This window comes from Giraffa tippelskirchi, chromosome 5 (genome assembly GCF_054371585.1).
Source record: "Giraffa tippelskirchi isolate mGirTip1 chromosome 5, T2T-mGirTip1v1.2.pri, whole genome shotgun sequence".
Lineage (NCBI taxonomy): Eukaryota > Metazoa > Chordata > Mammalia > Artiodactyla > Giraffidae > Giraffa > Giraffa tippelskirchi.
The window spans coordinates 73,662,420-73,690,384 of NC_137279.1; the positions used below are offsets into that span (position 1 = coordinate 73,662,420).

The 27,965-nt window shown below is 43.8% G+C and overlaps 2 protein-coding genes, 1 long non-coding RNA gene and 1 pseudogene across 5 annotated transcripts in view; 1 reads left to right on the forward strand and 3 right to left on the reverse strand.

The window, feature by feature from the left end:
* Nucleotides 1-15,881, reverse strand: part of IL24 (interleukin 24) — a 23,082-nt gene extending 7,201 nt beyond the window's left edge. Inside the window, exon 1 of the mRNA XM_081485584.1 lies at nucleotides 15,640-15,881. The gene's annotated coding sequence lies outside the window, so the exon portion shown is untranslated. The remainder of the gene's footprint in view (nucleotides 1-15,639) is intronic.
* On the reverse strand, nucleotides 14,423-16,636 carry LOC145504525 (integral membrane protein 2C-like; annotated as a pseudogene). Its single transcript, XR_014052267.1, has 2 exons — nucleotides 16,571-16,636; nucleotides 14,423-16,499 (listed from the first exon to the last, which is right to left on the reverse strand). The product of XR_014052267.1 is annotated as an integral membrane protein 2C-like (transcript).
* LOC145504526 (uncharacterized) lies at nucleotides 15,894-20,613 on the forward strand. Of its 2 annotated transcripts, none has more exons than XR_014052268.1 (2): nucleotides 15,894-16,144; nucleotides 16,305-20,613. It is a non-coding gene; the product is annotated as an uncharacterized LOC145504526 (long non-coding RNA). The 2 variants fall into 2 exon arrangements; XR_014052269.1 differs by having other exon boundaries at nucleotides 18,117-20,613.
* A 2,974-nt stretch (nucleotides 20,614-23,587) lies between these two features.
* Nucleotides 23,588-26,456, reverse strand: IL20 (interleukin 20). Its single transcript, XM_081490219.1, has 5 exons — nucleotides 26,298-26,456; nucleotides 25,947-26,012; nucleotides 25,684-25,836; nucleotides 24,938-25,012; nucleotides 23,588-23,665 (listed from the first exon to the last, which is right to left on the reverse strand). The coding sequence occupies exons 1-5, from the start codon at nucleotides 26,454-26,456 to the stop codon at nucleotides 23,588-23,590; spliced, it is 531 nt and encodes a 176-aa protein (XP_081346345.1).
* Nucleotides 26,457-27,965: the final 1,509 nt, after the last annotated feature.

Below are 27,965 nucleotides of genomic sequence, written 5' to 3' on the forward strand. Positions count from 1 at the left end.
AGGGGACACTAGGAGGAGCTGCTGCTGCTGCTGCTGTTTAGTCACTAAATTGTGTCCAACTCTTCGCAGCCCCATGGACTGCAGCCCGCCAGTCTCCTCTGTCCGTGGGATTCTCCAGGCAAGAATACTGGAGTGGGTAGCCATTTCCTTCTCCAGGGGATCTTCCCCACCCAGGGATCGAACCCACGTCTTCTGCTTGGCAGGTGGACTCTTTACCACTGAGCAGCCCTTTCCAGTCTCTCCAGCTGGCGGACCCTTAATCTCTCTTCTCTCCATCACAGACACAGTGCTGTTTGTTTTCTTTAGTAAATCAAATACGTGCTGCAATCCCCAGCCAGAAGGATTGCCAGCTGCCACTGCTGTATTAAGGACCATGCTTGAGACCTTTGCTCCCAGAAGGCTGGAGTCTTGTCCTCAAGTCCTAGGCAGGGGCCCACATCACAACTCCGTTTCCCTTCAGGATCTAGGTCACTACTAATAATCTGTAACTACCATGAGAAGAAGATGCCAAGAGGCTTTGATGAGACAGAAAAGACAAACTAAGAATATTGGGACAGTAGATGAGGGGAAGGGCAAACAGGACTGGAGAGTCTAGACAGCTAAAGCTGGAAGCTGAGAGGAAAAGTGAGCCCAGGGGCATCTTCAGTCCTAGACAACTGTCTACCGATATGCAGGAGAGCAGGAGGGATGAGGTGGTAGCAGGGCAGGCCAGGACAGAAGCGTGAGGTCATGGAGACAGCTAGGCAGGCTCCAGGATAGCCACCTGGGGTCATGAGCAACTCTTTCTGTCTAAGGAAGGAGTAATGTAACACAGAGACTCCAGGCAAACACGTGCCTGAGCTTATCCCCAGGAGGGCATGATTCCCCGGGAAGGGAGGGCATGGAGAGAACTCAAGGACCTTGGCCCCAGGTCAACTGAGATCGCTGGTTATGAGTTCACACATTGTCTGCAGGCAGACCTGGGTCCAAAACATGATGAGCCCAGGAGCCCTCTGAGTTTCAGCTTCCTCACCTGTAAAACCGAATCCCCACAGGCCCCAAGGACAGTAACATGAAGGCTTGCTGCTGAAAGTGTGGTCCGTGCTCCTGCAGAACAGCAATATCTAAGAGTTCGTTAGAAATGCAAGATCTCAGACCCTTCCCCCCAAACTACTGAACCAGAAAGTGCATTTTAAAAACTCCCAAGATGATCCTTAAGTATGTGAAAATTTGAGAAGCGTTTACATAGAACACAGGAAGTATCTGGTATCTTCCACATGGTAAATGCTTAACAAACGGGAGCTACAAGTGAAGCAGAAGGAATTAGAGCAGTGGTTCTCCAGGGGGCAATTTTGACCCTGGGGAATAGTTAACAATATCTCAAAACATTTTAGGTTGTCATAACGGGGAATAGCGGGGTGGGAAGTGGAGGTGCTACTGACGGGTAGCGACATGGGCCAAGGGATGCTACCAGACATCATGCAGTGTATAGGACGGCCCCTCCCCACAAAGGACCAAGTGACAGCCCCCCAAATGCCCACAGTGCTGAGGCCCAGAAATCCTGGACTAGCAGAGAGCAGTGTCTGCAGGGGAAAGAGCTGACATAGACACAGAGAAGGGTCAGAAGCGTACCCTTCGGGGGAGAAGGGTTGTGGTGAGAGAAGCAGTGGACTGTTGAGATGGTCAGGAGAGGGGAAGGAAAATAAGGTGGCAACTCGGCAGATGAGGCCTGAAGGCTCTGGGTGGAAGCAGCGGGCAAGGCCTGGCGCACTGGCTCACTGCCATCACTCCGCCACACCACCCCCCCACCCCCCACTTCCAGGGAAGCTCCAAGTCTCAGACTTGGAGAAATTGGAGAAAGTGGGACTGGTCTGCTAGTCCAGATCTGTGTATTTTCATCCCAACTCCATGCTAGGCGAGACGAAGACCAGAAGCTCTCCTAATATCTCTCATCTCCTTGCTCTCTGGAAACTTGGAAAATTTCCTTCACGATAATACTGGGTGGGAGAAAAGGTCCTCTGTGGATAAACTTTGATTTACAAAGCCACTTTCCCCCTGAAATACCCTTTATTAGATTGAGGGTGTTTATCCTCTGACTCTCAGGCCACTCCTGTCACATATGCATGTATGCTTGTCGTGTATGTCATATCACGTCTACAGTCTCAGTTTTCCATTTGAGAATAACTCTGCTCCCACCCCACAGCCCCTACACACTCTCCTAAACCTACAGAGAGAGGAAAGGGCTGAACCAGGTGGAGAAGGGTCCCTTCGCCACTCCCGGGTGAGGCAGTAAAGATCTCACTCTAAACCTGAATATCCCCCCCCTTGTGATTGATAGAAATGCCCTGCAGGAAAGAAGTGATGAGAATGTGAATTAGGGTTTCCTGAGCACCAGAGATAAAGGAAAGTTACATCATCATTTTTCTTCCAGTGAACTGATTTAATCTTCACTCTAAAATAGATTATTATCTCGCCATTTGTCTGGGAATACATGCACTGACACATGTGAGATTTCTGGGCTTTTGTCAGTTCTTTTCCCTGTTTCAGCTGCTGTCATTCTAGGAGCGGAGATGAGAGGTGGATGTCCATTGCTTGGCCCCCTAGACTGGCACTTTGCCATTCTATCCTGTCCTCTATCACTGGTATAATAAGTAATTTATTATTACAGGCATTTCAAAGGATAGGAGTGAAAACAAACACAGATCAGTCTTACAGCTCTACAGCATGCTCAGATGTACAAAATACCTCTAAGTGAAATCTCTCATTTGCCATTCACTATAACAAAAATGTTAGAAAGAGGACAGATATTGTTAACTGTCCTTTGCAGATTAGAAAACTGAGATTCAGAAAGGTCAAATAATTTTCCCTATGTCACATAAACAAATGACCAAATCATAACTAGAGTACAGGTCTTCTGGCTCTCAGTCAGTATTTGTTCTTCTGTTCCACCCTTCATCAATTTCTCAGTCATGCATGTATTCACACATTTACTGAATAAGCACTTCCTAAGCACCTACTGGGTGTCAGAAAAGGCTATACAAAAGTGAATGACTATGATAACATTTACATAAATGTCCAGAAAAGACACGTTACAGAGACAGAAAAGAGTATTGGCTGCCTAGGGCTTGGAGTTGGGAATTTGGTGGATGGAAGGAATTGTGAGTGACTGACAATGAATACAAAGTTTCTTTGGGGAGTAAAGAAAATATTCTAAAGTTAGATTATAGTGATGCACTCTGTGAGTATACTAAAACCCATTGAACTGTACACTTTAAGCAGTGAACTCTGTGGTGTGTGAATTATATCTCAATAAAGCTGTTTAAAAAAAGAATTAAGACTCAGTTATTGTTCTCAGTTCTAATGAGTCAATAGAGTGAATACACTTGCAAACAGATAAATTGCAACACCAAGTCATGGGAATGTGTTGACACCAGTAACAGAAGGATGGAGCCAATGAAAATATCAAGGTGAGGTCTTGGTAAGATGTATCTTGGTTGTTGCTGGAAGGGTTGAGAAGCTTCCTAGTGGAGGTGACATTTGATCTGAGGGTTGAAGCCTGAGTAGGAATTTGCCAGCAAAAATAAAGGAGGACGTCTTCTGGAGACCTCTGTGACCTCCACTAATTCTATGGCCATACAACTGCTATAGGGAACCAAGGAGAAGAAGGTTCTAGAAGTTGCTGGAAGAATAAGGATCCTTGATTGTTGTTTTGCTTGATGATTAATGGAAATCCATGGACAAGAGCAATTTAGATATAGTTGCAGGATATGTAAGGGAACCTAAGGTGCTACTGAGCCCCAAGAGCTACAGACAGGAAGGGAGAACTTGGGTCTCAGTTTTCTAAGCAAAGGCTTTAGCCAATCACAAGAAAGAGAACCATAAGAGACATCCAACTCTGAAAACTGCAATTGCGTCCCAGAAGTCGGGTACCTTCTCACAGCCTGCAGAGCAGCAACTTTGAGTCTCAAGGGCATGAATATTTTAAATAAACATATGGCAGTAAACAGGGTTGGAGAAAATGATAGTTACAGAGTCTCCTGAGTAGATTCAGGTTAAGAATTGTGGTCCATTTCCTCTGTGTCACCGTGTCTCTCATATATCCAAAGTTGCTTTCACTAACAGATATATATTTTGGAGGGTAAGGAAGGAAGGCAAGGAGGGAGGGACGGAGGAGAGGCGGAAGGAAAGGAGGAAGGAGAAAGAAAAAAAGAGAAAGGAGGAGAAGAAGGAAGACAGGGAAAAACCTTCGGTTGAAATGAGATATATTTCATACTCAGCAGTTTATCAGCATCAATATTCCTGAAATAGCTCCCCTGCCTTCCTCCTATTCACATTCATTCTCTAGACATACAAGGAACTTTTTAGAGTCCTAGACAGCAGCGATCACTCCACTCCTGTGCTCATCTTTGATGGCACCGATGTGATCCCTCCTTGTGCCCTAGTGGTCTTGTCCACCAGGCTGTGAACTCCCTAGGCACCAGCACTGACTTTTGTTCATCTCAGAAGGACCCTCAGAACCTGGCACATGGCAGGTGCTCAGTAAGCGTTTGTTGAATAAGTGCATTTCATATGACTGATCCCCAAATCTAACAGCTTATAGGACCCAGTAGCCTCCCAGACTGTGTAGACATAAAGTGAAAGTCAAAATCAAAGTCACTCAGTTATGTCCGACTCTGCAACCCCATGGACTATACAGTCCAAGGAATTCTCCAGGCCAGAATACTGGAGTGGGTAGCTGTTCCCTTCTCCAAGGGACCTTCCCAACCCAGGGACTGAACCCAGGTCTCCCACATTGCAGGTGGATTCTTTACCAGCTGAGCCACAAGGGAAGCCCAGTACATAAAGTCTTTGCCAAATGTTCACTAATTTGTTCAGGCAACAATCACTGGGTTGTGAGACCCTGCCTTGCGTCCCATGGCTTGATTAAATATCTGCGCCAGCTTTGCATGTGCCCCAAGTATGAGAGTAAAAACTCGTGAAACGATACTATAACCACTCATCTGGTTGTAGAATCCCAGGGAAACAGAATCTGTGCTTAGGCCAGCACAGGAGAGAGTCCTGGGACTGCAAATAAGAAACTCAGTCCTATCCTAGAGCTTCCAAATTGCTGCCTTAAATATGCTTTCTCTGTGCCTCCTGTCCCTTTCTGCCAAAGGGGGAAATGGTTCCTATTTCATCTATCTTACAGACTGTCTCCCAGTCTCTTCCCTCTTTAAACAGAATGCCCACTGCTTCATAAGATCCTTCTAAATGCACAACTCTGATCATACTGCTCCTTAACCTTTAAAATTATCTTTGACTTCTCCCAGCCCATTGCTCTTTTTTTCCATATCTGTATTCATCAGTGCCTAGCACAGAGCCTTCAACATTTTAGTTTGTTCTTGACTCAGTTCTTAATTTCAAAACCAGGTAATGGAATACATTTAAGGGGGAGGATAAATTAAATTGATTCTTGTGCTCCTCAACTGATGCTATTCTATGCGTGAGTCCATGTAATAGAATGCCATTCAACCACCAAATGTAATTTGTCTTTACATCCTTAAAAAAAAACTCTTTGTAACAGTTTAGACTTAAAAACCAAGTTACAGATGACATATGCAGTATGGTCCCATTTTTGTAAAAAAAAATAAAATGCGCATATGTACACATTGAAAATGATCTAGAAATATAAATACCAAAATGTTAACAGGATTACATTTGAGTAGTGAGATGATGAGCATTTTCCTTTTCTAGAGCTTATTATGTTTTCCAAGGTTATACAAGTCTAATTCAAGTGTAAGTTTTTAAAAGTTATTTAAAATTTAAATAAATCACTAGGTTCACCATTGCCCACAGAAAGTTACTGAAATTCCTGGCATGGAAAGTCACTGAAATTCCTGGCATTCTCTGATATCTGGCTACTCACTTTTCCAATTTTATCTCTTCCCACACCTCCGCTCACCATGCTCCAGCCAAATTGGGCTGCTCACCTCCATTTTCTGCCTCTGCCCCACTGTTCATGGAATCTGAGATGTCCTTATTATGTGCCAAACACTAACCAACAATCTATTGCTTTGACATAAAAAGATGCACTGATACATCGTTGACTGTCAAAGACAAATTGCATGTATATGTATACATGTGTTTACATACATGCATATACATGCTATAAAATGTGTGTGCATGCGCACACACACACATATCCTGCTAAAGATATTTATTTTGAAGCAGTACAATTGCAGGCTGGATAGACTTTTATTTTCATCTTTAAAGGGTTTTGTATAATTGATGTAAAAAGAACTCAACAAACACCTACCATTTTAGAGAGAGAGATTTGCATTAAAATTTTACCTTTTTTTCAAGGTCTCCTTCTTGAAGCTATTCTAAAAGCTGCAAGGAATTTTTGCCGCCCTTGAACACCACAGGGATTTTAAATTCTTTTGTGGCACTGAATCTCATCTTCCCCTTCCCTTGTCCCTATCCCTCTCCCCCCTTCCCTCCTGTTTCCTCTCCCTCTCTCCCTTTGTATACTCACCCCCAACTTTCTCAATCCAAGACCTTGAGAGGACAAAGGAACAGATATGTTCTCTTTCTCATTCTGCCCAGCACAGCAGAGTAGGTTATTGAAAAAAAAAAAGCAAGTAGTGAGTAAGATGCTTGATAGGAAAAGTATTCAGAATGATATGGAGTCTGCATTTAGGTGGGTTAATCTCATCACAAGAATAGAGAATTGGAAAAAGGTAAAAGGAGAAGGCAATGGCACCCCACTCCAGTGTTCTTGCCTGGAGAATCCCAGGGACGGGGGAGCCTGGTGGGCTGCCGTCTATGGGGTCGCACAGAGTCGGACATGACTGACGCGATTTAGCAGCAGCAGCAAAAGGGGTAAAAGACGCTTGCTCCTTGGAAGAAAAGTTATAAGCAACCTAGATAGCATATTAAAAAACAGAGACATTACTTTGCCAACAAAGGTCTGTCTAGTCAAAGCTATGGTTTTTCAAGTAATCATGTATGGATGTGAGAGTTGGACTATAAAGAAAGCTGAACATGAAAGAATTGATGCTTTTGAACTGTGGTGCTGGAGAAGACTCTTGAGAGTCCCTTGGACTGCAAGGAGATCCGACCAGTCCATCCTAAAGGAAATCAGTCCTGAATATTCATTGGAAGGACTGATGCTGAAGCTGAAACTCCAATACTTTGGCCACCTGATGCAAAGAACTGACTCATTGGAAAAGACCCTGATGCTGGGAAAGATTGAGGGCGGGAGGAGAAGGGGATGACAGAGGATGAGATGGTTGGATGGCATCACCGACTCAATGGAGATGACTTTGAGTAAACTCCAGGAGTTGGTGATGGACAGGGAAGCCTGGCTTGCTGCAGTCCATAGGGTTGCAAAGAATCAGACACGAAGGAGCGACTAAACTGAACTGAACTGATTCTAGGTGGGATGTCCACTGGGAAGTATGGGTGACATTGCAGTTACAGTTCCCCTCTTCTTAGAAGACAGGAAAATTACACTTCCCTGCCCCGTGGAAGCTTGGCATGGCCACTGGACTATTTTGACCAGTGAAATATAAGTGAAAGAATCAAATGTCTTTTCAGGTGGAAGCATTTAAAGCACAGCGCACAATTCTCCATGCGCACTCCTACCTCGCTTGTGTCGGGATGGCAACAATATGGGATGGAAGTGTTTCCTCCACCTGGGTCCCTGAGTAGCCATGATGAGCAGATGGCCACGCTAATATGTATCAGACATGTATTATTATTATAAGTGAGAAATAATTTTTGTCATAACAAGCCACTGAGAAAGACTAAGATATTGTCTGCTGCTGCAGCATAATGTAGCCTAACCTAATATAGAAAGAATGTTTGAGGGGAGAGGGATTTAAACAAGTTTCAAGTCCCTTTCCGCCCTCAGAAAATGAATGTAGGCTCTGCTATAGACAAAACTGCTATTCTACATGCTATTTAGACAACTCATTATAAGTCACAGAGAGTCTCAAAATTCTTCTTTGTTGGAAAGTACTGCTTTCTCCTTGAACACAATGTAAACTATGCATTCAGCAGGATGAGGTCATGTTATGGCATGAGGCTGGCCACTTTGGGATCCAGGAATTGGCGGCCCAGTCATTCAGGAGTCACATAAGGGGCCACAGCTCTGGAATGGAGCAGGGACGGAAGTCTGAGAGCCTGTCTGAGAGAGAGAGCCCTGTGCCCTGGGCAGGGGTGATAGGGGAACTCTGCTATTCAAAGGTGCCAGTAAAAAGCTTTGAAGAAGCTAACAGACACACACACACACACACCACACATACTCACTTACTACATAGATTTTAAAACTGGCAAAGAAAGGCAGGTTAAGGCCCAGCAGGCCTAAACTTGTCCCAGAATGTGAGAAAGTAGAGATTGTGTCCCTGAAAAGGCTTACATATGGTACTGGAAATGCAAAATGACTTGGGCTCTTAAACCTAGATAAATTTGTTTTCAGTTCCTTATCTCCTCTGCCCAAAGGTAAAGGGTCAAATCCAGGGAATCATCCAAAGTGGTGAAGAGTAGAAGCTGCTTCCAGCAACAGTGAATGGGACTCTCTCCATTCAGACTCTGACTTTAACTTCCAAACCGTGTCCTCTCGGAAAATATACTACTCATGAAATGAAGGACAAATTCACTAGCTCCCTCTGTAGGCTAATCCCTGCCTTGAAAAGTCACCACCTGTCTTCCCAGACCAGAGAGAGAGCTCCATAAGAAAGCAGAACTAATGGATCTAATCACTTAATTCTGATTGAGTGAATTCTGCCTTCCTGCAATAAAATAAGAATAAAAATAACCTGGAATATCAGAATCTGAATGTCCACATTTTATTAACCTGGGATGAAAAATTAGAAATTAAAAATCTCAAAGTGTGTGATCCCCAGTGCTGATACAAAGCTAGCTGGCTCTTGCAGAGTTCCACACTCTAGTGTATTTTGAGAAGTCCTAAACAGATGTATCTCATAGCTTTGTCCATGAACCATCCCTGCCATCAGGACTGGCTGAGCCAATGACAGCAAGCTCCAAGTGCTGCCCCAGGGACAGTGAGAAAGGGACTTTCCTCACCAGGTTTTCAGTGCCAATTCACTCCAGTCAAAAAACGTTGCAAGGTCACATTCACCTCTAATGAGGTGTTTGAGTTCAGAGTATTACAGAGTTCAGTGGAGCAAATTTTCCAATTCACACCCAGAGACTTTCTTGGCTCCAGGATGCCCACATCCCTCAAGAGTGGTTGATTTGGGCAGCTTCGGTATCATGGGCCTGGAATTCATCATTTCTTAGGGGTGGGAGAGGGGCTGATAATGGTTAGGTCTCAGCACTAGTCCAATAAGCCAGCCTATGGCATAGCACTTTACTAAATACTTCCACAATTTGATATTCATTCATAAAAGCCCTGTGAAATAAAGCAGCCATCATTATCTCCATTTTAACAATTAGGAAACCAAGGCAAAGAGGAAAACTACACTAAACAGTGATTTACCTAAGCTCATAGAGCTAGAAAATGGAACTGCCTAGACGTGACCCCCAGGACTCTAACTCCAAGCCTGGTGTACCAGAGGCAGTGCTGTGCGCTGGAAAGCTGCAACTGTGAAGTCACACTTCCTGTGGGCCCCAGCTCTGAGACTTAGCAGCTGTGTGATCATGGGTGAGTTACTTGATTCTTACATGCTTCAGTTCCCTCATCAGTAGAGTAAGAATAACAGTACAAATCATCTCACAGGTCTTTGTGAGAATTAAATGAGAAAAATACATGCAAAGCACATAGAAGTCAGCCTGACACATCAGGAAGCAAGAGAAAGAGTTAACTATTATTAAAACATTACTAATATTATTTTTATATATTACCATGACGCACAATGCTTTTTTTTATTATTGAAAAGAGCCTGATATGGCTACAAACAATTTTTACTCTGTAACTATAATAACTTCTGTTTAGGAAAAATCTTTCAAGTGCTCATAAGAGTACCTGATATGGAAACAGTAGAATATACCACAATATACTACGGCCAATCCCCAGTTTTTATCAGTCTGTTTAGGGAATCTGTGAAGTTGTTTTGAAATGATAGTAGAAGGATAGAAGGAATAGATGAAGAGGATTATGAGATACAAACTTCCAGTTATAAAATATTACTAAGTCATGGGGATGTAATGTACAGAAGAGGGACTATAATCACCAAAATTGTAATAACTTCATACGGTGATAGAATATAACCAGGCTTATCGTGGGGATCATTTTGTGATGTGTATGAAATCTGAATTACTGTGTCATATACCTGAATCTACTTTAATAATGTATCTCAATTATACTTCAATAAAAAGGAAAAATATTAGAAAACTTAAAAAAGCAATAGTCCAGCCCCAAGAGAAGTCATGTGAGAATATGATACGAAAGCTTCAGGACCAGGATTCATTGAGTGGGCTCTTTTTTGATTAATGATGTAATGAAAGTAATGACAACCAAATCATTTCCTAACCAGCCCGATCCTCTTGTACTAAAATCATTATACTATAGCTATTTCTTTTCTTTTTTTTTTAAATAAATTTATTTATCTTAGTTGGGGGCTAATTACTTTACAATATTGTAATAGTTTTTTCTACTTTTGGCCAAAGTTTGTTGATCTGAAATGTTTTTATTTCATCTTCATTTTCAAACTTTATTGAAATATAATTCACCTTTTCAAAATGTACAATTCAGTGGGTTTTGGTATATTCACAGAATTGTGCAACCAGCACCATCATCTAATTTCTAAACTTTTTCATTACCCCAAAAAGAAACCTCATACCCACTGGCATCACACCCTACTCCACTCTCCCTTAGTCCCTAGAAACAGCTGTTTTTTCTGTCCCTGTGGTTTTACCTATTCTGAGTGTTTCCAGACATTATATTTGAAATGTTATAATTTCAAGTTTAGGATATTAGCGTCCTCTGTGGAGTATTTATATTTGCTTCTGGAAGGGGCTTGTCAATTCCACATTAACTTAATCCAATCATAGAATGAGGTGATTCAAAGTTGATTTTCTGTCCCTATTAAGGGATTACCATGGGTTACCATGACCCCTAGAGGGTAGCACTTGGGGGTCTCAGCTGGAAGCTTGGCCAGGAGGTTCCAGGAGCCCTCCTTCATCAGCAGACTAGGAGCATGTACTGCTGTTCCCCTCATCCTGTAAATTTGTGGCAAATTGAGCACATCTGTCTACGAATCTTCCATCAACTTTTTTTATAATTGGAGTTTAGTTGCTTTACAATGTTTTGTTAGTTTCTGCTGTACAGCAAAGTGAATCAGCTATACATATACATATATTCCCTCTTTGTCACCATGGAGCATTGAGTTGAGCTCCGTGCTATACAATAGGTTCTCTTTAGTTACCTGTTTTATACATAGCAGTGCATATATGTCGATCCCAGTCTCCCAGTTTATCCCACGCATTTCCCCACTTGGCGTCCACACGTTTGTTCTCTATGTCTCTATCTCTATTTCTGCTTTGCAAATAGGTTCATCTGTACCTCATCAACTTTTCTAAATTTAGATGACCTTCATCAAGGAAAGGGCTTCCCTCATAACTCAGTCGGTAAAGAATCTGCCTGCAGTGCCGGAGACCTGGGTTCTATTCCTGGGTTGGGAAGATCCCTTGGAGAAGGAAATGGCAACCCATTCCAGTATCTTGCTTGGAGAATCCCATGTACAGAGGAGCCTGGCGGGCTACAGTCCATGGGGCACAAGAGTTGGACACAATTGAACGACTGAACCACCACCACCACCATCAAGGAAAAGCAGTCCCCAGTGCTGAGCTCACTTCAATGGATTTCCCTCTCCCAAATCTTGGCCCTGGAATTTTGCCTATCTTGTTATCTCTTCAAAACCTTCAGTTTGGGGGTGGTGGGGTGTGTTTTTAATTTCCTGATTTTTGCAGCTTTTCTTGAATTCTTCTCATTGTGTTAGCCATTCAGTCGTGCCCAACTCTTTTCGACCCCATGGACTGCAGCCCACCAGGGTCCTCTGTCCCTGAGATTTTCCAGGCAAGGATACTGCAGTGGGTTGCCATTTCCTTCTCCAGGAGATCTTCCCAACCCAGGGATCGAACCCAGGTCTCCTGCACTGCAGGCAGATTCTTTACCGACTGAGCTACAAGGGAAGCCCACACATCTAAAAGCCAGTAGCAATTTTCTCCTTCAGGCAGAACAGACAAAGAGGAAGATTCTTCCATATATTCACCACCTCCCCAATAGCTTCAGAAAAACCACCATCTTCTGCCACTGGCAGGAGAGACACACCTACGAGTCATGTCCGTGAAGATCGAAAAAGGTAACCCAGGCAAAGTGCTTAGTGAATTTTGTAGTAATCATGTTTTACGCTTTGTTCCAGCCTCGGTAAAGCTCAGAGCTGAATTTTCATCCTTCTAGCAAGTTATGACTCAGAACCTTATGACGTGTCCTTTGTGGAATAATCTTAGCTCAACATCATTGTATTATCTGTGTTCTGTATCATCTAGTTTCCTTAAATCTTGTTGTATTACATGTATTCTCATAAGTCACTCTCGATCACTTTGATAGAAAGAGGGACATAAATAACTAAATAACGTACATTAAATAAGAGTGTTTTGAACTGCTATATCTATACGCGTGACAGAATATTGATGTAATATCAATATTCCACACAGGCGGAACCACTTCCCTGGGGTAGCAGGACTTCAAGGTCCTTTGTCTTTTTAGGCTACTTGTTGACATCCCCGCTTATCCTTCACAGTCTAACTCAAGGATCCCTCCTTCAGAAAACCTTCCCTCCTCTTTCTACATGGAGGTCTTCCCTTGTCATTAAGTCTTATATTGCTGGCAATGACTTGTCCTCACAATCTCACTCTCTTTAAATGCCTCTAACCTTCACAAAAGCTTCCCTGGTACTTCAGTGGTAATGAAAACTCCTGCCAACGTTCAATGCCTGATCTGGGAGGAAATGGCAACCCACTCCAGTATTCTTGCCTGGGAAATTCCATGGACAGAGGAGCCTGGTGGGCTACATACAGTCCATGGGGACTTAGCGACTTAGTGACTAAACAGCAACAACAACAATCTCCACAAGGCCTAGAAAGAGAAACTACCTCGAATTGAACTGTTGTTGAAGAATTTGCTGATACACAATTGGCATGCAATAAACTGCACATATTCAAAATGTACAGTTTGATAAGTTTTGGCATACGTATACAACTGGAGATCATCACCAAGATAATGAACATATTCATCATAGTTTAACCATTCACTTGTTGGTAGACATTTAGTTGTTTCAAATTTGGGGCTATTAAAAATAAACCTTTCATAAAACGTTTATGTGCAAGTCTTTTCATGAACATATGTTTTCTTTTCTCTTGGATAAATACCTAGGAATGGAATAACTGGGTCATATGGCAGCTGTTTCTTCAGTTTTTTGAGAAACTGCCAAACTATTTTCAAAGTGGTTGTATCATTTTACATTCCCAAAGCCCGTATGAGTTTCAGTTTCTCCACACCTTCCCCTAGCACCTGATATGGTCAATTTTTTTTTTAACTGTTCTAATAAGTATGATGTGGTATCTCACTGTGGTTTTAATTTGTATTTACTTAATGAAAGACAATGTTAAGCATATTTCATGTGCTTCTTTTTTACATATACTTATCTTCTTTGGTGTCTGTTCAAATTTTGTGCTCAGTTTTTAATTGGGTTGCTTCCCATTGAGTTTTGAGTATTCTCTATATTTTTTGGTCACATATTCTTTATTATGTATAGGGATTTGCAAATATTTACTCCCAGACTATGGGCTGTCTTTTCATTTTCTCAGGCATCTTTTAAAGGGCAGAAGTGTTTACCTTTAATGAAGTCTAACATGCCAGTTTGGCTTTTTATGGATTCTGCTTTTAATGTTGTATCTAGGAAATCTTTGGCTAACTGAAAGTTATGAAGGTTTTTCCCTCAGGTTTTCTTTGAGAAGTTTTATAATTGTAGATTGTACATTTAGATTGATGATCCATTTTGAGTTAACTTGTATATACAAAATATAGGTCCAAGTTGATTTTTTTCTATACAATATCCAATTATTTTACCACCATTTCTTGAAAGATTATTCTATCTCCACTAAATTGCCTCTGCACTGTTGTTGAAAATCAGATGTGTAGGTCTTTTTCTGGACTTTCCATTCTACTCTATTCATTTTATACCAGAACCACACTCTCTTGATTGCCATGGCTTTATGTGTCTTCAAAGCTAATAATATTAATCCTCCAATTTTGTTCTTTTTCAGTTATTTTGATTATTTTAAGTTTGTTGCATTTTAATATGAATTTTAAAGTGAACTTGTCAGTTTCTACTTAAAAAAAGGCCACTGAAATTTTTATACTGATTGCATTGAATATATAGATCAATTTGGGGAGAATTAGCATCTTAATAATTATCAAGACCTACAAATATGGTGTATCTCTCCATTATTTATTATTTTAAATATTTAAATATTTCTTTATTTATTTGCTTGTGCCAGGACTCTTAGTTGGGGCACAGGGAATCTTCGATCTTCCTTGCAGTATATGGGATCCAGAGAGCCATCCCAGGCGCCCTGCACTGGGTGTGTGGACCATCAGGGAAATTCCTCCATTATTTAGATAATCTGTCATTTCACCAGCAATGATTTACAGTTTTCAGCATAGAGCTCTTTTACTTCTTTTTTTTTTTAGAAGTCAAAGGTTTTTATTGTTCTACAAACGCTTCTGAAAAGAGATCTGATTGAGAAACAAAACATTGAGAAACAAAACAAAACAAAACATTTAACAGTTTCATCTCCAGAGAGCACTGAAGTCTGACAGGAGAAATGGGAGCCCTCCTCTTCAGGGCTCAGGACCGAGAATGGTTAACATGTGAAATGACCAGTAAAAATATGCAAAAGTGAGAGGGAAAAGGAAAATAATGCTGCATTCCCCCAAAGCAGAGGGGGACGGAATTTTAGAACAAAGAGGAGGCTGGGTGCACAAGTACCAGATGGGCCTTCCTCTCCTTCCCCCAGGTATCTCCCAAAACAGCCCTGAGCTGGAAAGCAGGGAGCCCCACCCCCTCAGCAGGACCTACACCCCCCTCCCTTCTCACTGCTCATCTCGCCCAGCTGCCAGTAGACAGGATGAAAAGAGAACTGCTCCACCCCAAGCTGTTCCTCTGTGGCTGTGGCTTCCGGGATCCTCCTTGAGCTCCTGCCCCTCCAGCCTCAACTCCTTCCTTCTTTGGTTCCACTGGGAAATTGTGCTTGACAGACTCATCCCACCCCACCCCACCCCAACCCCCCAAACTCAGGCTCCCACTGGTGGGCTGAAGGCACTGGCATGAGTCCTGGAGAGATCCCCAGGACAGCCACCGTCCCTGGGCTCTGGAGGAGGGGGTGGGGGGCGCCATTTCTGGGCACATTCCCTCCATCCTCAGCTCAGGCTGGGGAGTCTGCACTGGGGAGGAAATGTGTCTGGCAAGGAGCCTTTCCGGACTCTCCCAGCTGTGCAGACATCCCTGAACCCACTCCCTCTCCCCACCCCAACATCCGGCCAGGCCTGGTCCTTCCCACCAATCCTTCTCCTTTGGCTGCCAGTCAGGGCCCCGGTCACCTGACCTCAAGATGAGGGTCACAGAAACCATCTTGGGGCATCCCACTCACCCCCCAGGCCTGAGAGGTCGGCAGAGGTGGTGGCCTTGAGACGTCACAGCTGTGGTACAGAGAGATGGGCAGGGCTGGAGAGAAACGGGGACACACATCCCATCTAGGGAAAGGTGTCCAAAGCACGAGCTAAGTGAGGGAAAGGAGAGCCAGGGAGCGGCCTCCAGAGAAAATGAGAGAGGGCCGGGGCGAGCCTGGAGGCCGGGGCGGGTTTCACACCACCCTCACCCAGGCGTCCCCACACCCAGGAGCTTTCAAAATGGCGGGTGGCCGTTGCCGTTGTTGGCCCCTCGTTTGTACTTCCGCTTCCGGGTGACCCGGAGCCACCACCAGTAGGTGTCCTTCCTGCTGCAAACAGGTGGGAGGCGAAGGAACCCAGGGCCTCTTGTTGCTGACGTGCTCCGTGACCACCATCTCCTCTCCGGGGTGACGTGTGTCCGCAGAAGATAGATGCCCCTCTGCACGTCCTCACCAGGAACTCCCAGAAGTTGCGAGAGGGCAGCAGGTTGGTGGTGTTGAACAATGAAGTGGCTCCTGTCCAGGGAGAAGTCGTGATAGACAGTGAGCCCCTGATGGAATGGTGGAGGATGTCCCCAAACCAGGGCACAGGCACGTTGATGCCTCGCGGTTCCTCTCCCCCAGTTAGATTTTCCGTCCTCCTCCAGCTCCATGCAAGTGCGGACCCGGGAGGACAGGGAGGCCTCCTAGAAGACCCCACAGTGGAAGTAGTTGTCTCAGGCCAGCTGAACGAGAAAGAAGGATCTGTAGATGTGGACGGAGGCGAACACCAGGCCCATGAGTGGCAGGTCCATGCCCATGGACAGAGCCCCCACGTTTTGTAGGGATGGTGAGGGGGCCCTCTTCCCAAGGGCTTCTCCCCAGCCAGGGTCAGCAGGATCTCAGCGCCCGGGGCGGGCACTGCGGTGGAGACCAAAGCCGAAGCCTTGTCAGTCTTGCCAGCCTTGATGAGGGCCATTATGGGTTGGAAGTGGATCTTCACCACGGCTGCGTGGGCCGGGCATCTGCCCTGCAGCCTCTGTTGGCAGCTGCTCTCCTCGCAGCTTCTATCTGTACCACCGCGCTCCGGCGCTCTGCAGGCACGGGAAGTTTGGGTCCCTTCTACATCTTTTGTTCTTGATTTATCCTCAAGGATTTCCTACTTTTTGATGCTATTGTAAATAGCATTTTTTAAAAATTTCAAGTTCCAATTGAATGTTGCTGGTATATGGAAATACAACTGATCTTACCTTGTATCCTGCTATCAGACAAAACTTTCTTATTCTACTAGCTTTTTGTAAGTCCATTGGATATTTCTCCCTAGATGGGCCTGTCATCTATGCATAAAGACTGACTTCATTTCCAATCTGGGTTATTTTTATTTCTTCTTAAACTGAATTAAGATGTAGTGGTTGTGGAAGTACAGGGGCCTGAGCTTTAATGTCAACTCTGCCATAACTCTCAGTGTAACCTTAGGCAAGTCACTTTCCTCTCTGAACCCCAGCTACCCTGTAAAGTGATCTGTAAATCCTCTCCCACCTCTAATGTTCAAAGAATGTACCCTGAAAGGTATTAGCAGTCTGGTTGTAATCCACAGCTTCCTGCCTCCAGGCCTCTGAGTCCTGCCTTCTTCCCATTAAGCAACTGACCCATTGTGCTCCTGACAGCTGGGCTGAACCAGAGTGTCATCTGTTCTCCCAATCTTCCAGTGAATCAGAGGAGTGGCTCTATTAGTTCATTCTTTTACCAGTTATTGTTCTGCTGCCTCCTGTTGGCAAGGCCCAATCTGCAGGGTGGGTTATCTATTTTCTAGCAAAAGCCAAAGCTGTTAATTCATGAAAAAACTGACTGAGGGCCACAAACATAGAAAAAGCAGTTTCCTTTTTTTTTTTAACTTTTTAAGACACATTCCATTCTCCTGCTTTTGAATTTAGTCCTCATCAATAATGTAATTTTATACTGTGCTGAGATAAGGTAGGCTAAAAAGCTAACACAGTCCTGTCCTGAAGGAACTCAAGAGTCCTGCAGAGGAATGGTCCATTCATTCTCCATCTGTATGAAAGGGAAACAGGCAAACAAAGTTACACTGAACCATGTTGGAGAAGACCTGAGTCCTTGAAAATAAGAAGTTGGGGCAATTCCAGGGCATGGTAGAAATGAAAGGTTCAGCAGACTTTTTTTATTCTTTGAGTCACCCAGCAGCTGGATCTCATTCCTAGCTTTAGGAGATGCTCTGCCTTCTGAACCTACCCCTCCATCAGAGGGAAGCCTTGTCCAGTTTCACTGACATCACCTAGGTATTTCCAATCAATATGCTCACCTCAAATTCTGAGTCCAAAGCTGGTGACACAGGAACCAGGCAAACCCCTTCCAGTCATGAAGGCAACAGCAGCTAGATCTGATCTTCTGAGACAGATTTAGCACATCCAGTTTCTAGAATTCAGAATCATCTGTCCCAACACTTCCATTTCATTTTGCAGTGTGGAGTAAATGAAGATCAACCAAAAGAGAACAAGCAAAGCTATTTATTCAGAGCTTGTTATAGAAAGAGAGTCAGCCACCATGATATGTTTCAGCAGAGACTCTAAGAGTTGGACACAACTGAGCAACTGAACGACAGAAGCCTGCAAAAGTGGGACATCGTTACAGGAGAAAACAAGGAACTTGTCAAGTGTGCCTTGACTGGAGGTTGTTGACATGAGGGGCCATCAGTAGGCTAACTAGAAGCAGAACATCCTATGTGATTGGTTAAGGATACATTATTTGGCTTTTTCCGGTTCATGCTAGGTTAGAAACAGGGACAAAAATTGAGGGAGTTGCCAGTTTTTAATCAAGTCCTAGCCATTTGGATCCAATGGCTACAAGAGTTATAGTTTGCCTTCATGGGCTGATTGCTAGAGATTGTGGCCTGATTTCATACAAGTCTAACTTGCAGATGGCATACCAGCTCCGTAGGCTACTTACTGCAGATAATGGGTTGTTTTCCTGGGCTGGGTGCTGCAGATTGTGGATCAGAGTTCTACTTTTATACATAGTCTAGCCATTGTCCATCTTTATATGGACTCTCTCAGCAGAAACTGAAGCCCAGAGAAGTAGAGTGGTCTAAGATTCTTAATCCAAGGTCTAAGAGCTTAAAGTAATCAGAGCTGACAGGTCAATCCTATCATTTCCAAAGGAACTTATTCTGCTTATTGAGGAGACAAGGTTCAGATCCATAGAAAAATGAAGTTCAATAAAGATGTTATAGAGGTAAGTGGCACCAGGAAGTTAATAGCTTGGAAGGAAGGCTCATCACCTTCCTCTCCAGGCAGAACCACTGCTACAGCCAGAGCCTCTACTGACCAAGAGCTCTCTACGTACTAGGCATTCCAACCAGCTAGTAAAGCGAAGTGGTTAAATGCATGGTTCTCTAGGCTGCCGTCTCTTCATATTTTACCTTCAGAAATATTTGCTGTGAACTTGAACAACTTGAACAAGATATTTTACCTCTGGTCTTTAGTTTCCTCATCCATAAAATGGGAATAACAGCAGCACCTATCTCATCATGCTCTTGTGTGAATTAAATGAATGGATGCTTGTAACACACTTAGAACAGTACCTGATACTTAAGATGTGCTTGTACAAGTTAGATATGACAATCTTGTTTAGTCTTCACATCAACCCAACATGATAAGTAGTATAATCCTACTTTTCAGATAAAGAAACTAAGGATAATACTAAGAATAGCTATGTCACTTGCCCAAGATAGTGAGTTTCTGAGTCAGGATTTTCACTCATAGCTCTATGAAGCCCAAACTTATTATTCTTCACTACCGAGCTTCTGAACACAAGATGCCACTGTTGGGAAAGAAGTGGCATATAGAGTGGGAAGCCATATAGGACTGTGGTATCAGGGTGTCTGCATTCAACTTTTTGTTCTGCCCTTACACAAATTACTTATCACCTTTGAGCACGTTTTCACTTGCAAACTGGTAATAATAACCTATCTCACAGGTTTAAGGATTAAGACAACGTTTTAAGGATTAAATAAGATAATGTATGTGAAGTTCCCAGTACAGTGACTGGCATATAAGTACTTAATAAATGACAACAATGATTTTAATTGTTTAATTTTAATTTAATGTATTGAAAGTGACAATTGCAAACTGTTCTTTAGCGTCTGTCCCTTGAAGGCCTACCTTCATGTCCCCAAACTGACTTGACTCTCCACTTCTGTATTCCCCATTATTGGTACTGTGATAGGTCAAGCGGAGACCAGAAAAATAACTTAGAGGAGGAAATGGGTCCTGCAGGGGAGAGAAATAGACAGGTAAGGAGTTGTCACATGGTAACATGGAATTCCAAAAGACCAAGGCTTCCTGTGGCCCAGACTTTCAGAAGAATCAGAAATGTTTCTCAGGAAACAAATGGAGGAACTTCATCCTCAGCTCTGTAGGTCAACCTGAGGCAGCCCATCTGAAAGACTCACACTTGGGCAGATAAAACTAGCCTCCTCTTTGCCATCAAATATCTCTTGGAGGTAGTAGTGTTAGTCACTCAGTTGTGTCCAGCTGTTTGGAGCCCACTAGGCTCCTCCATCCATGGGATTCTTCAGGCAAGAATACTGGAGTGGTTTTCAATTTCCTTCTCCAGGGGATCTTCCTGACCCAGGAATTGAACCTGGGTCTCCAACACTGCAGGCAGACTCTTTACCGTCTGAGCCACCAGGGAAGCCCTCTCTTGGAGGTATTGGTTCTTATTTTACACTGAGTTCAGTAAAGTCTCCTTCTCAACTATTCCTGGAGAGCCAAAGCTGAGTTGTTTGTCAGATTGGTCAGGGAAACCAGGGGAGGGGACAACAAGAAATTCTGATAGGAGAAGGGTGATCATAATGAAGAATATAAAAGCAGAAAATGCCGTTTTAAAGGAATGTAAAGAACCACTTCTTCCATCACCCTGAAACGTTGATGTTATCAACTTGTTTTCCAGAAGAAGAAATTAAACTCCAAAAAGGTTAAGTTTTACAGCCCAAACCACTCAGGTAATGAGAGGTGAATCATGATTTGAATCCAATAAAAAAAGATGTAGAAGAAACATACCTAAATATTTCAGACTTGTTATCTGTAGATGATAAGATTATGAGTGATTTTAATTTTCTTTTCTATACTTCTTTGTATTTTCCAAATTTTCTCCACTGGGTAGTTGTCACTTAATAATGAGAAGAAATAAAGTTCTTTTAGTTTCATCAGGGCCTGGGATAAGGGCTGGGAGCAGAGACAGCAAAGAAAGCTCACTATAGAAGCATCAGTCTGCTGTTTCTGAAACTGAGCAAGGTAAACTGCTAAGCTGAGATGCAGCTCAGAATGAGTTGGAGAGGGAGGAGGCAAGCAGCCCAGGCCAGAGTTTTGGCTCCTTCGAGCCCAGGGAAGCTCAGCATGAAAGGGGCCTGGACCGAGAACACCAACTTAGTAGTTGGTTCCAAACACAAAGACTTGATCCAGAAACAACCTAGACTGTGGGGCTGGCCACAATCCAAAATGGAAGGGCCTTCAAAGAGGGTACATACACCTCCCTAGGCAGGACACTTTGCACCTATGTGTTCTTAAGCCTTATAATAGAACCTCCTGCACATTGTAATTTGTGTTGCAATTAAGACCTCTGACACAAAAGTATGAGAGCCTGAAATGAGAGAGAAAGCAGAAGCACAGAGAAGAGCGCTCAGTCCCAGTGAGGAAGAAGCAGGGAGGGCTGATGCCCCTCATCCTCTCACAGCCCCTTCATGTGGAGGAATCAGAGCTGTGGATGAATTAGGAGACAGAACTGGGGGTGCATTTGGCAGCAGAGAGAAGACCTAGGTTCCCACCAGCAACTTCCTGCCCCAAAGGAGCAAGAGGTCCCTAAGTCATATGAGACTCAAGCTCATCCCTTTAGAAGCCCATCCCCACTCAAACTCAATCCCAGTAGAAACCATTGTTTCCACTCCTGAAGCATTCTCAAACTCCAAGCAGATATTATACAAAGAAAACTTTATTTGCAAAAATATATTCTGGCCACACAGGGTTCCATAGCTGGAAGAGACACAAGTCTGGGGTCTAGGAGTTGAGTGGGAGTGGTCAGTAATTGTAACACAAGCCTTTAATTTTACATCAAAATTCCTTCTTCCACAACCCACACTTAGTAACCATTAGTTCAGTTTTAAATATCTCACAGAACACTGGTGGTCAGTAAACGTGTCCTAATTTAATACAATTCTAGCCACTCCTCTAGAATTTAGAGAGTTTGTTCACTCTATGAAAAACCTGCTCTAGTCAGCTTATAAATATAATCTGTGAATTGTTTATAAAAAGTCTCATTTTCAAATATAAAAATAAATAAGTTAAATAGAAAAAATAAATAAATACATTAACTAATAAATACAGCCAGCAGTAGAAAAGATCTTACTAAAATCTTATAAAACCATGATCCAGATTAATAGTTCAGTTCTGTTTAGTTGCTCTGACTCAACAGTCGTGTCCGACTCTTTGCAAGCCCATGGACTGCAGCACACCAGGCTTCCCTGTCCATCATCAACTCACAGAGCTTGCTCAAACTCTTGTCCATCAAGTCAGTGATGCCATCCAACCATTTCATTCTCTGCCATCCCCTTCTCCTCTTGCCTTCAATCTTTCCCAGCATCAGGGTCTTTTCAAATGAGTCGGTTCTTCCCATCAGGTGGCCAAAGTACTGGAGTTTTAGCTTCAGCATCAGTCCTTCCAATGGATATTCAGGACTGATGTCCTCTAGGATGGACTGGTTGGATCTCCTTGCAGTCCAAGGGGCTCTCAAGAGTCTTCTCCAACACTAAAGATCAAAAGCATCAATTTTTCAGCCCTCACCTTTCTTTATAGTCCAACTTTCACATTGATACATGACTACTGGAAAAGCCACAGCTTTGACTATGCAGACCTTTGTTGGCAAAGTGATGTCTCTGCTTTTTAATATGCTGCCTAGGTTGGTCATAGCTTTTCTTCCAAGAAGTAAGCGTCTTTTAATTTCAAGGGTGCAGTCACTATCTGCAGTGATTTTGGAGCCCAAAAAAATAAAGTCTCTTGCTGTTTCCATTGTTTCCCCGTCTATTTGCCGTGAAGTGATGGGACTAGATGTCATGATCTTAGTTTTCTGAATGTTGAGTTTTAAGCCAACTTTTTCACTCTCCTCTTTCACTTTCATCAAGAGGCCCTTTAGTTCTTCTTCACTTTCTGCCATAAGGGTGGTGTCATCTGCATATCTGAGGTTATTGACATTTCTCCTGGCAATCTTGATTCCAGCTTGTGCTTCAGCCAGCCTGGCATTTCGCATGATATACTCTGCATGTAAGTTAAATAAACAAGATGACAATATACAACTTGACGTACTCCTTTCCCTATTTGGAACCAGTCTGTTGTTCCATGCCCAGTTCTAATTGTTGCTTCTTGACCTGCATACAGATTTCTCAGGAGACAGGTCAGGTGGTCTGGTATTCCCATCTCTTTAAGAATTTTCCACAGTTTGTTGTGATCCACACAGTCAAAAGCTTTGGCATAGTCAATAAAGCAGAAGTAGATGTTTCTCTGAAACTCTCTTGCTTTTTCGATGATCCAACAGATGTTGGCAATTTGATCTCTGGTTCCTCTGCCTTAACTAAATCTAGCTTGAACATCTGGAAGTTCTTGGTTCACATACTATTGAAGACTGGCTTGGAGAATTTTGACCATTACTTTGCTAACGTGTGAGATGAGTGCAATTGTGCGGTAGTGTGAACATTCTTTGGCATTGTGTTTCTTTAATTAAGAGTAGAAACACTAATAACCACAATAAAGAAACAAATAATAAATAAATAATGTACATGGTGACTAGCACTAAATTGCACAACAAAGAGACAGTGGTTCGGGGTCATACTTCCATGGGTCCTGAGGGCTGAGCCTAGAATACTCTCAGCAGCATCACTTTCATCCTAGTCTGCCTCTTCCATCCATCGCAAGAGAATGTCTAGCTCCCCCAAAGCCTTCACCACCGCTGCCTGAGGCGGAAGCTGGAAGACACAAAGTAAAGAGGTGAGCAACTCATAAAGAGACAACATGGGCCCCAAGTTTAATCCTCTCCTTTCACTGGTAGGTCTGTCAGGGATTATAAACGGAGCATATTTTCAAAATGAAGAGCTTGAAAGACATTATGGAACCTCAAGATCTCACAAGAGGAGGGAAAATCAGGGAGTCTAGTCACACTAGTCTTATATAGGGAAACTAGGGCCCAGAAGAGTAGCAGAATTGGGACTGCAACCCAAGCCTCTTGAATCACAGAGAGTAAAGCAATTAGGCTGCTTTTAAAAGAAGATATGTGTTTCTGAGTATGTGTGTGCATGTGTGTGTGTTTAGGGGTTGCCTACTGTGCATCCTCCCACTGAACAAATATTTACTGTGCCAAGCACTGGTCTGGCTAAGGATTCAGGGAGAAATGGTACCATCACTACCCACAGGGAATTCACAGTCGTGTAAAGGATACAAGCAGAAGCAGGCAATTAAAATGCAGTGTAGTGAATAACTGATGGGGTCCCCTCAGGACAACAGGGAGGCACTTCACTCTCAGAGAAGTAGCCAGTGCCTTTCTGGAGGTGATACCTAGGCTGAGTCTTAAAGGATGAGTCGAGTGCACAGAAAACTCCAGTCTTCCTGACAGAGGGGCAAAGGCTTTGAGGTGAGAAACAGCATGGCAAAGGCATGTGTGAAATGGTGAATGACTGTTTTTAAGGGTATGTATATGTGTGTGAGGGCTTCCCCAGTGGCTCAGCAGTAAAGACTCTGCCTGCAATGCCGCAGACGCGGGAGATGAGGGTTCGATCCCTGGGTCAGAAAGACCCCCTGGAGGAGGGCATGGCAACCCACTCAGGTATTCTTGCCTGGAGAATCCCATGGACAGAGGAGCCTGGTGGGCTACAGTCCACAGGGTCACAAAGAGTCGAACACGACTGAAGCAACTTAGCATGCACACGTGTGTGTGTGAATGTGGAAAACTATTGCCTCTTATCTGTGCAGCTGAAAGGTCCAGGTGTCTCTGGGGTGACTTGATGGAATCACAGCTATTCCTTCTTGATTCCCAGAACATCTTCCAGAGACAGCACCCTTCTAAAGCCTCAATGGGTATCCCCTGAGATACCCATTAAAGCAGATGGATAGTCCACGTGCCTTCAGAGGACCACTAACCTGAGGGCTATAGGATTTCTTTGAGTATGAATATCCATCCCACCCATCTATAATCTCAGTTCTAAAAACACACTCATCCCAACCAAGGCCAAAACTGCATATACCTCTTCGAAGTCACTCAGAATCTGGCTGTATTTCTCCTTTGCTTCTTCCCCACAAGGGCATGACATATGGGCATGCTGAAAAGAGTACCAAAGAATGATAGACTTTATTAAAGATTACAATTTTCTGCCGTTGACATGAAGTAGGTAGGAGTTCTGTTCTTTCCACCCATAGAAATCTTTTCATACCTCCTTATTTCGGATCACTAAAGTGTACATCAGCTAGAAAAGGAAGCCAGCATTTTAGGCTCAAATATAGAGCTCGTTGCTTCTGTTCAGAAACAGGCAGCACTGAAGGAACTTGTGATCGCTGTACCCCATCCGGCCTGCACCACCTGCCCCTGTTCTAATTTAGTTCCCTCCCAGAGAGCCGGCATGGGAAGAGCGAATTGGATTCTGAGGTCCTATCTTGAGACTGAGTCTGGTGGTCTGCTGATTAGCTGCCTGGACTTAGGATGTCCTAAAACACCAGAGGATAATTCACAGAAGAAGCATAATTTCCTTCACATATAGTGATGATTATCAGTGACATCAAAGAGCCAGCACTTTGTAGTTCTTTAGACATTTTGCAAAGAGCATGTATCCAAAAGTCAATATAACTGAGTTCTTATTACCTAGTCACATAGCTCAACACAGATTATTTTAGAACTCTCAAACTCAGTTTTTCCATCCATTAAATGGGTCTAAGATGAGCCTGATTGCTAAGTTACGTGCTAAGGTGGATCCCTTTACCCAAGACCCTTACTCACACAGAGCCGGAGGTCCTTCTTGATGGTGAGAAGCGAGTTGGCGAGACGGCTGACCTTTCGGAAGATATGATGGTCAGGGGGTTGATAGTTTTTGAATACCCTGTCCAGGTAGAGTCTCAGTATATGGTGGAGGAGGCAGCACTGATCTGCAGGCTACAAAGAAGACGGGTGTGTTGGTGAGGGCAGGGTGTCCAGGGACAAGGTTGATGAAGATGCCCCCAACTCATATTTCTTCCCAGAATTCATATGGACAAAACACATACCTTTGTGCCTTGCAAAGACTGAGTCTTCCTGAAGATTCTGATGTCAATGATTTCATCTTTGGCTTGCTAAAGAGAAAAGGGCAAGGTAAGAAAGTACAGGTCAGTGACTCCTGCCAGGACCCTAGACATCAAGATCTCCCATCCACTCCGTGCCATGGCCCAGTGGGCAGAGTCCCTCTCCAAAACACTTTTACATTATGAACTATAGATACTTCCTGGGAACATATTCTCCCGGTAAGGAGCCCTCAACCTGCTTCTTTTTGTGACCACACTGCTGGAGGACAGATAAAAACAAGTAAAACAGTGGGGAGGCAGTCACAATGTGAAGGATGGGGTGCCTCCCTCACGTACCACACTGTCCCGAATCTCTGAAAATCCACTTCGAATTCCCTGAAGATTTGTGGTGATCACACAGCTTCCCAAATGCAGTGTTTTCAGCCCAGCAGAAGGTGTCCAGAAGAGATAAAACACAACAGAAAGAAGGCAGAGGGGAAGACCAGAACCTCTCATCTTGTGCCAGAATCTGGAGACCACAGGAGCTAAGAATTCAAAGGAAAGAGCATGACTTACCGATTTCCCCATCCCATCCCTTAATAAGCCAATCCCACCACTGAGGACTTCTCTCTCCCACCCCCCACGCCCCTCGAGAAACTTAATAGCTTCATCTGACTTCAGATGGTCTGGCCCATTCATTCAACTTACTAAGAAAGGCTGTGAGCCTCCCAGAAGAGACGCCTTCAGGTGCCTGTTCAGAGCGTGTGTATGGGTTGGTGCTACAGGTCCTGGTTCCTTTATTCTGACCCCCTCCCAGCCCCATCGTCATTGCCCAGCAGGTAAAGCCTGGGGCAGCAGGCGCTTGCAGTGAGTAGACATAGGATGACATCTCAGGGATAATGTCAAAACTTGTTTCGGCGAATTGACGTATATAGTCTTCCTTTCCAGAATGCCAATGTAACTCACCCTTCTCCTCCCCTTAGACCTACAGAGGAACTGGGGGAAAACAACCACATAGAAACTGTTGCTGAGCCACCAAAAGCATTTGAGGGAAATTGTCTGGATTTTTATGGCCATCCCCAGGGCAGAGGAACTTAGCTCTACTTGACATTTGTCTGAGATCAAGTTGATTGTTTGGAGATGGTAGATTTATTTCAGCCCGGAAGCCAGGTAGAAAGTCAATGATTTCATAATAATCCCGCCAGAGAAAGACAAGTTCTGATGGGCAATCAGCCTAATCCCGCCTAACACATCTCCGCCCTCCCGGGGTGGCTGGACTGCACTGCGCCCTCTGCAGGAAGACTGTAGTCAGGCACACCTGTAACTCAGGTTCAAGATCAAGAAAGCGTTCCCAAGAGAAAGAGGAAAAAGGCAGGAAGGAACTCATTTTTTCTTGGGGCGAAGCTTGTAAGAGGGCATTTTATAGTACTTGCTGAGTGTTAAGATAAAATAATAATGGGCTGAGATTAGGAAGAGGAGAGTGAAGCACTCATCTCAGGCACAAAACTTGAGGGGGCAAAAGTCTCTTTAATCGAGATAAAGAATGTTTTAATGCAGTAGCAAAATTAATGAAAAAAAATCCATGGTGAACAAAGATCGACAATTTAAATAAAGACAGAATCTGACAGTGCCATGCCGAGCCATGCTGGAATCCAAGACAACAGGGAAAATGTGTCTTAACACCTGTCTGTGCCCTGCTTAGTCTCTCAGTCATGTCCGACTCTTTGCAACCCCATGGGCTGTAGCCCACCAGGCTCCTCTGTCCATGGGGCTTCTCCAGGCAAGAATACTGGAGTGGGTTGCCATGCCCTCCTCCAGGCATCTTTCCAACCTAGGAATCAAACCGAGGCCTTCTGCATCACAGGCAGATTCTTTACTGACTGAGCCACCAGTGAAGCTCAAGAATACTGGAGTGGGTGTAGCCTACCCATTCTCCAGGGGATATTCCCGACCCAGGAATGGAGCCAGGGTCTCCTGCATTGCAGATGAATTCTTTACCAGCTGAATTACCTAGGAAGTCCTCAT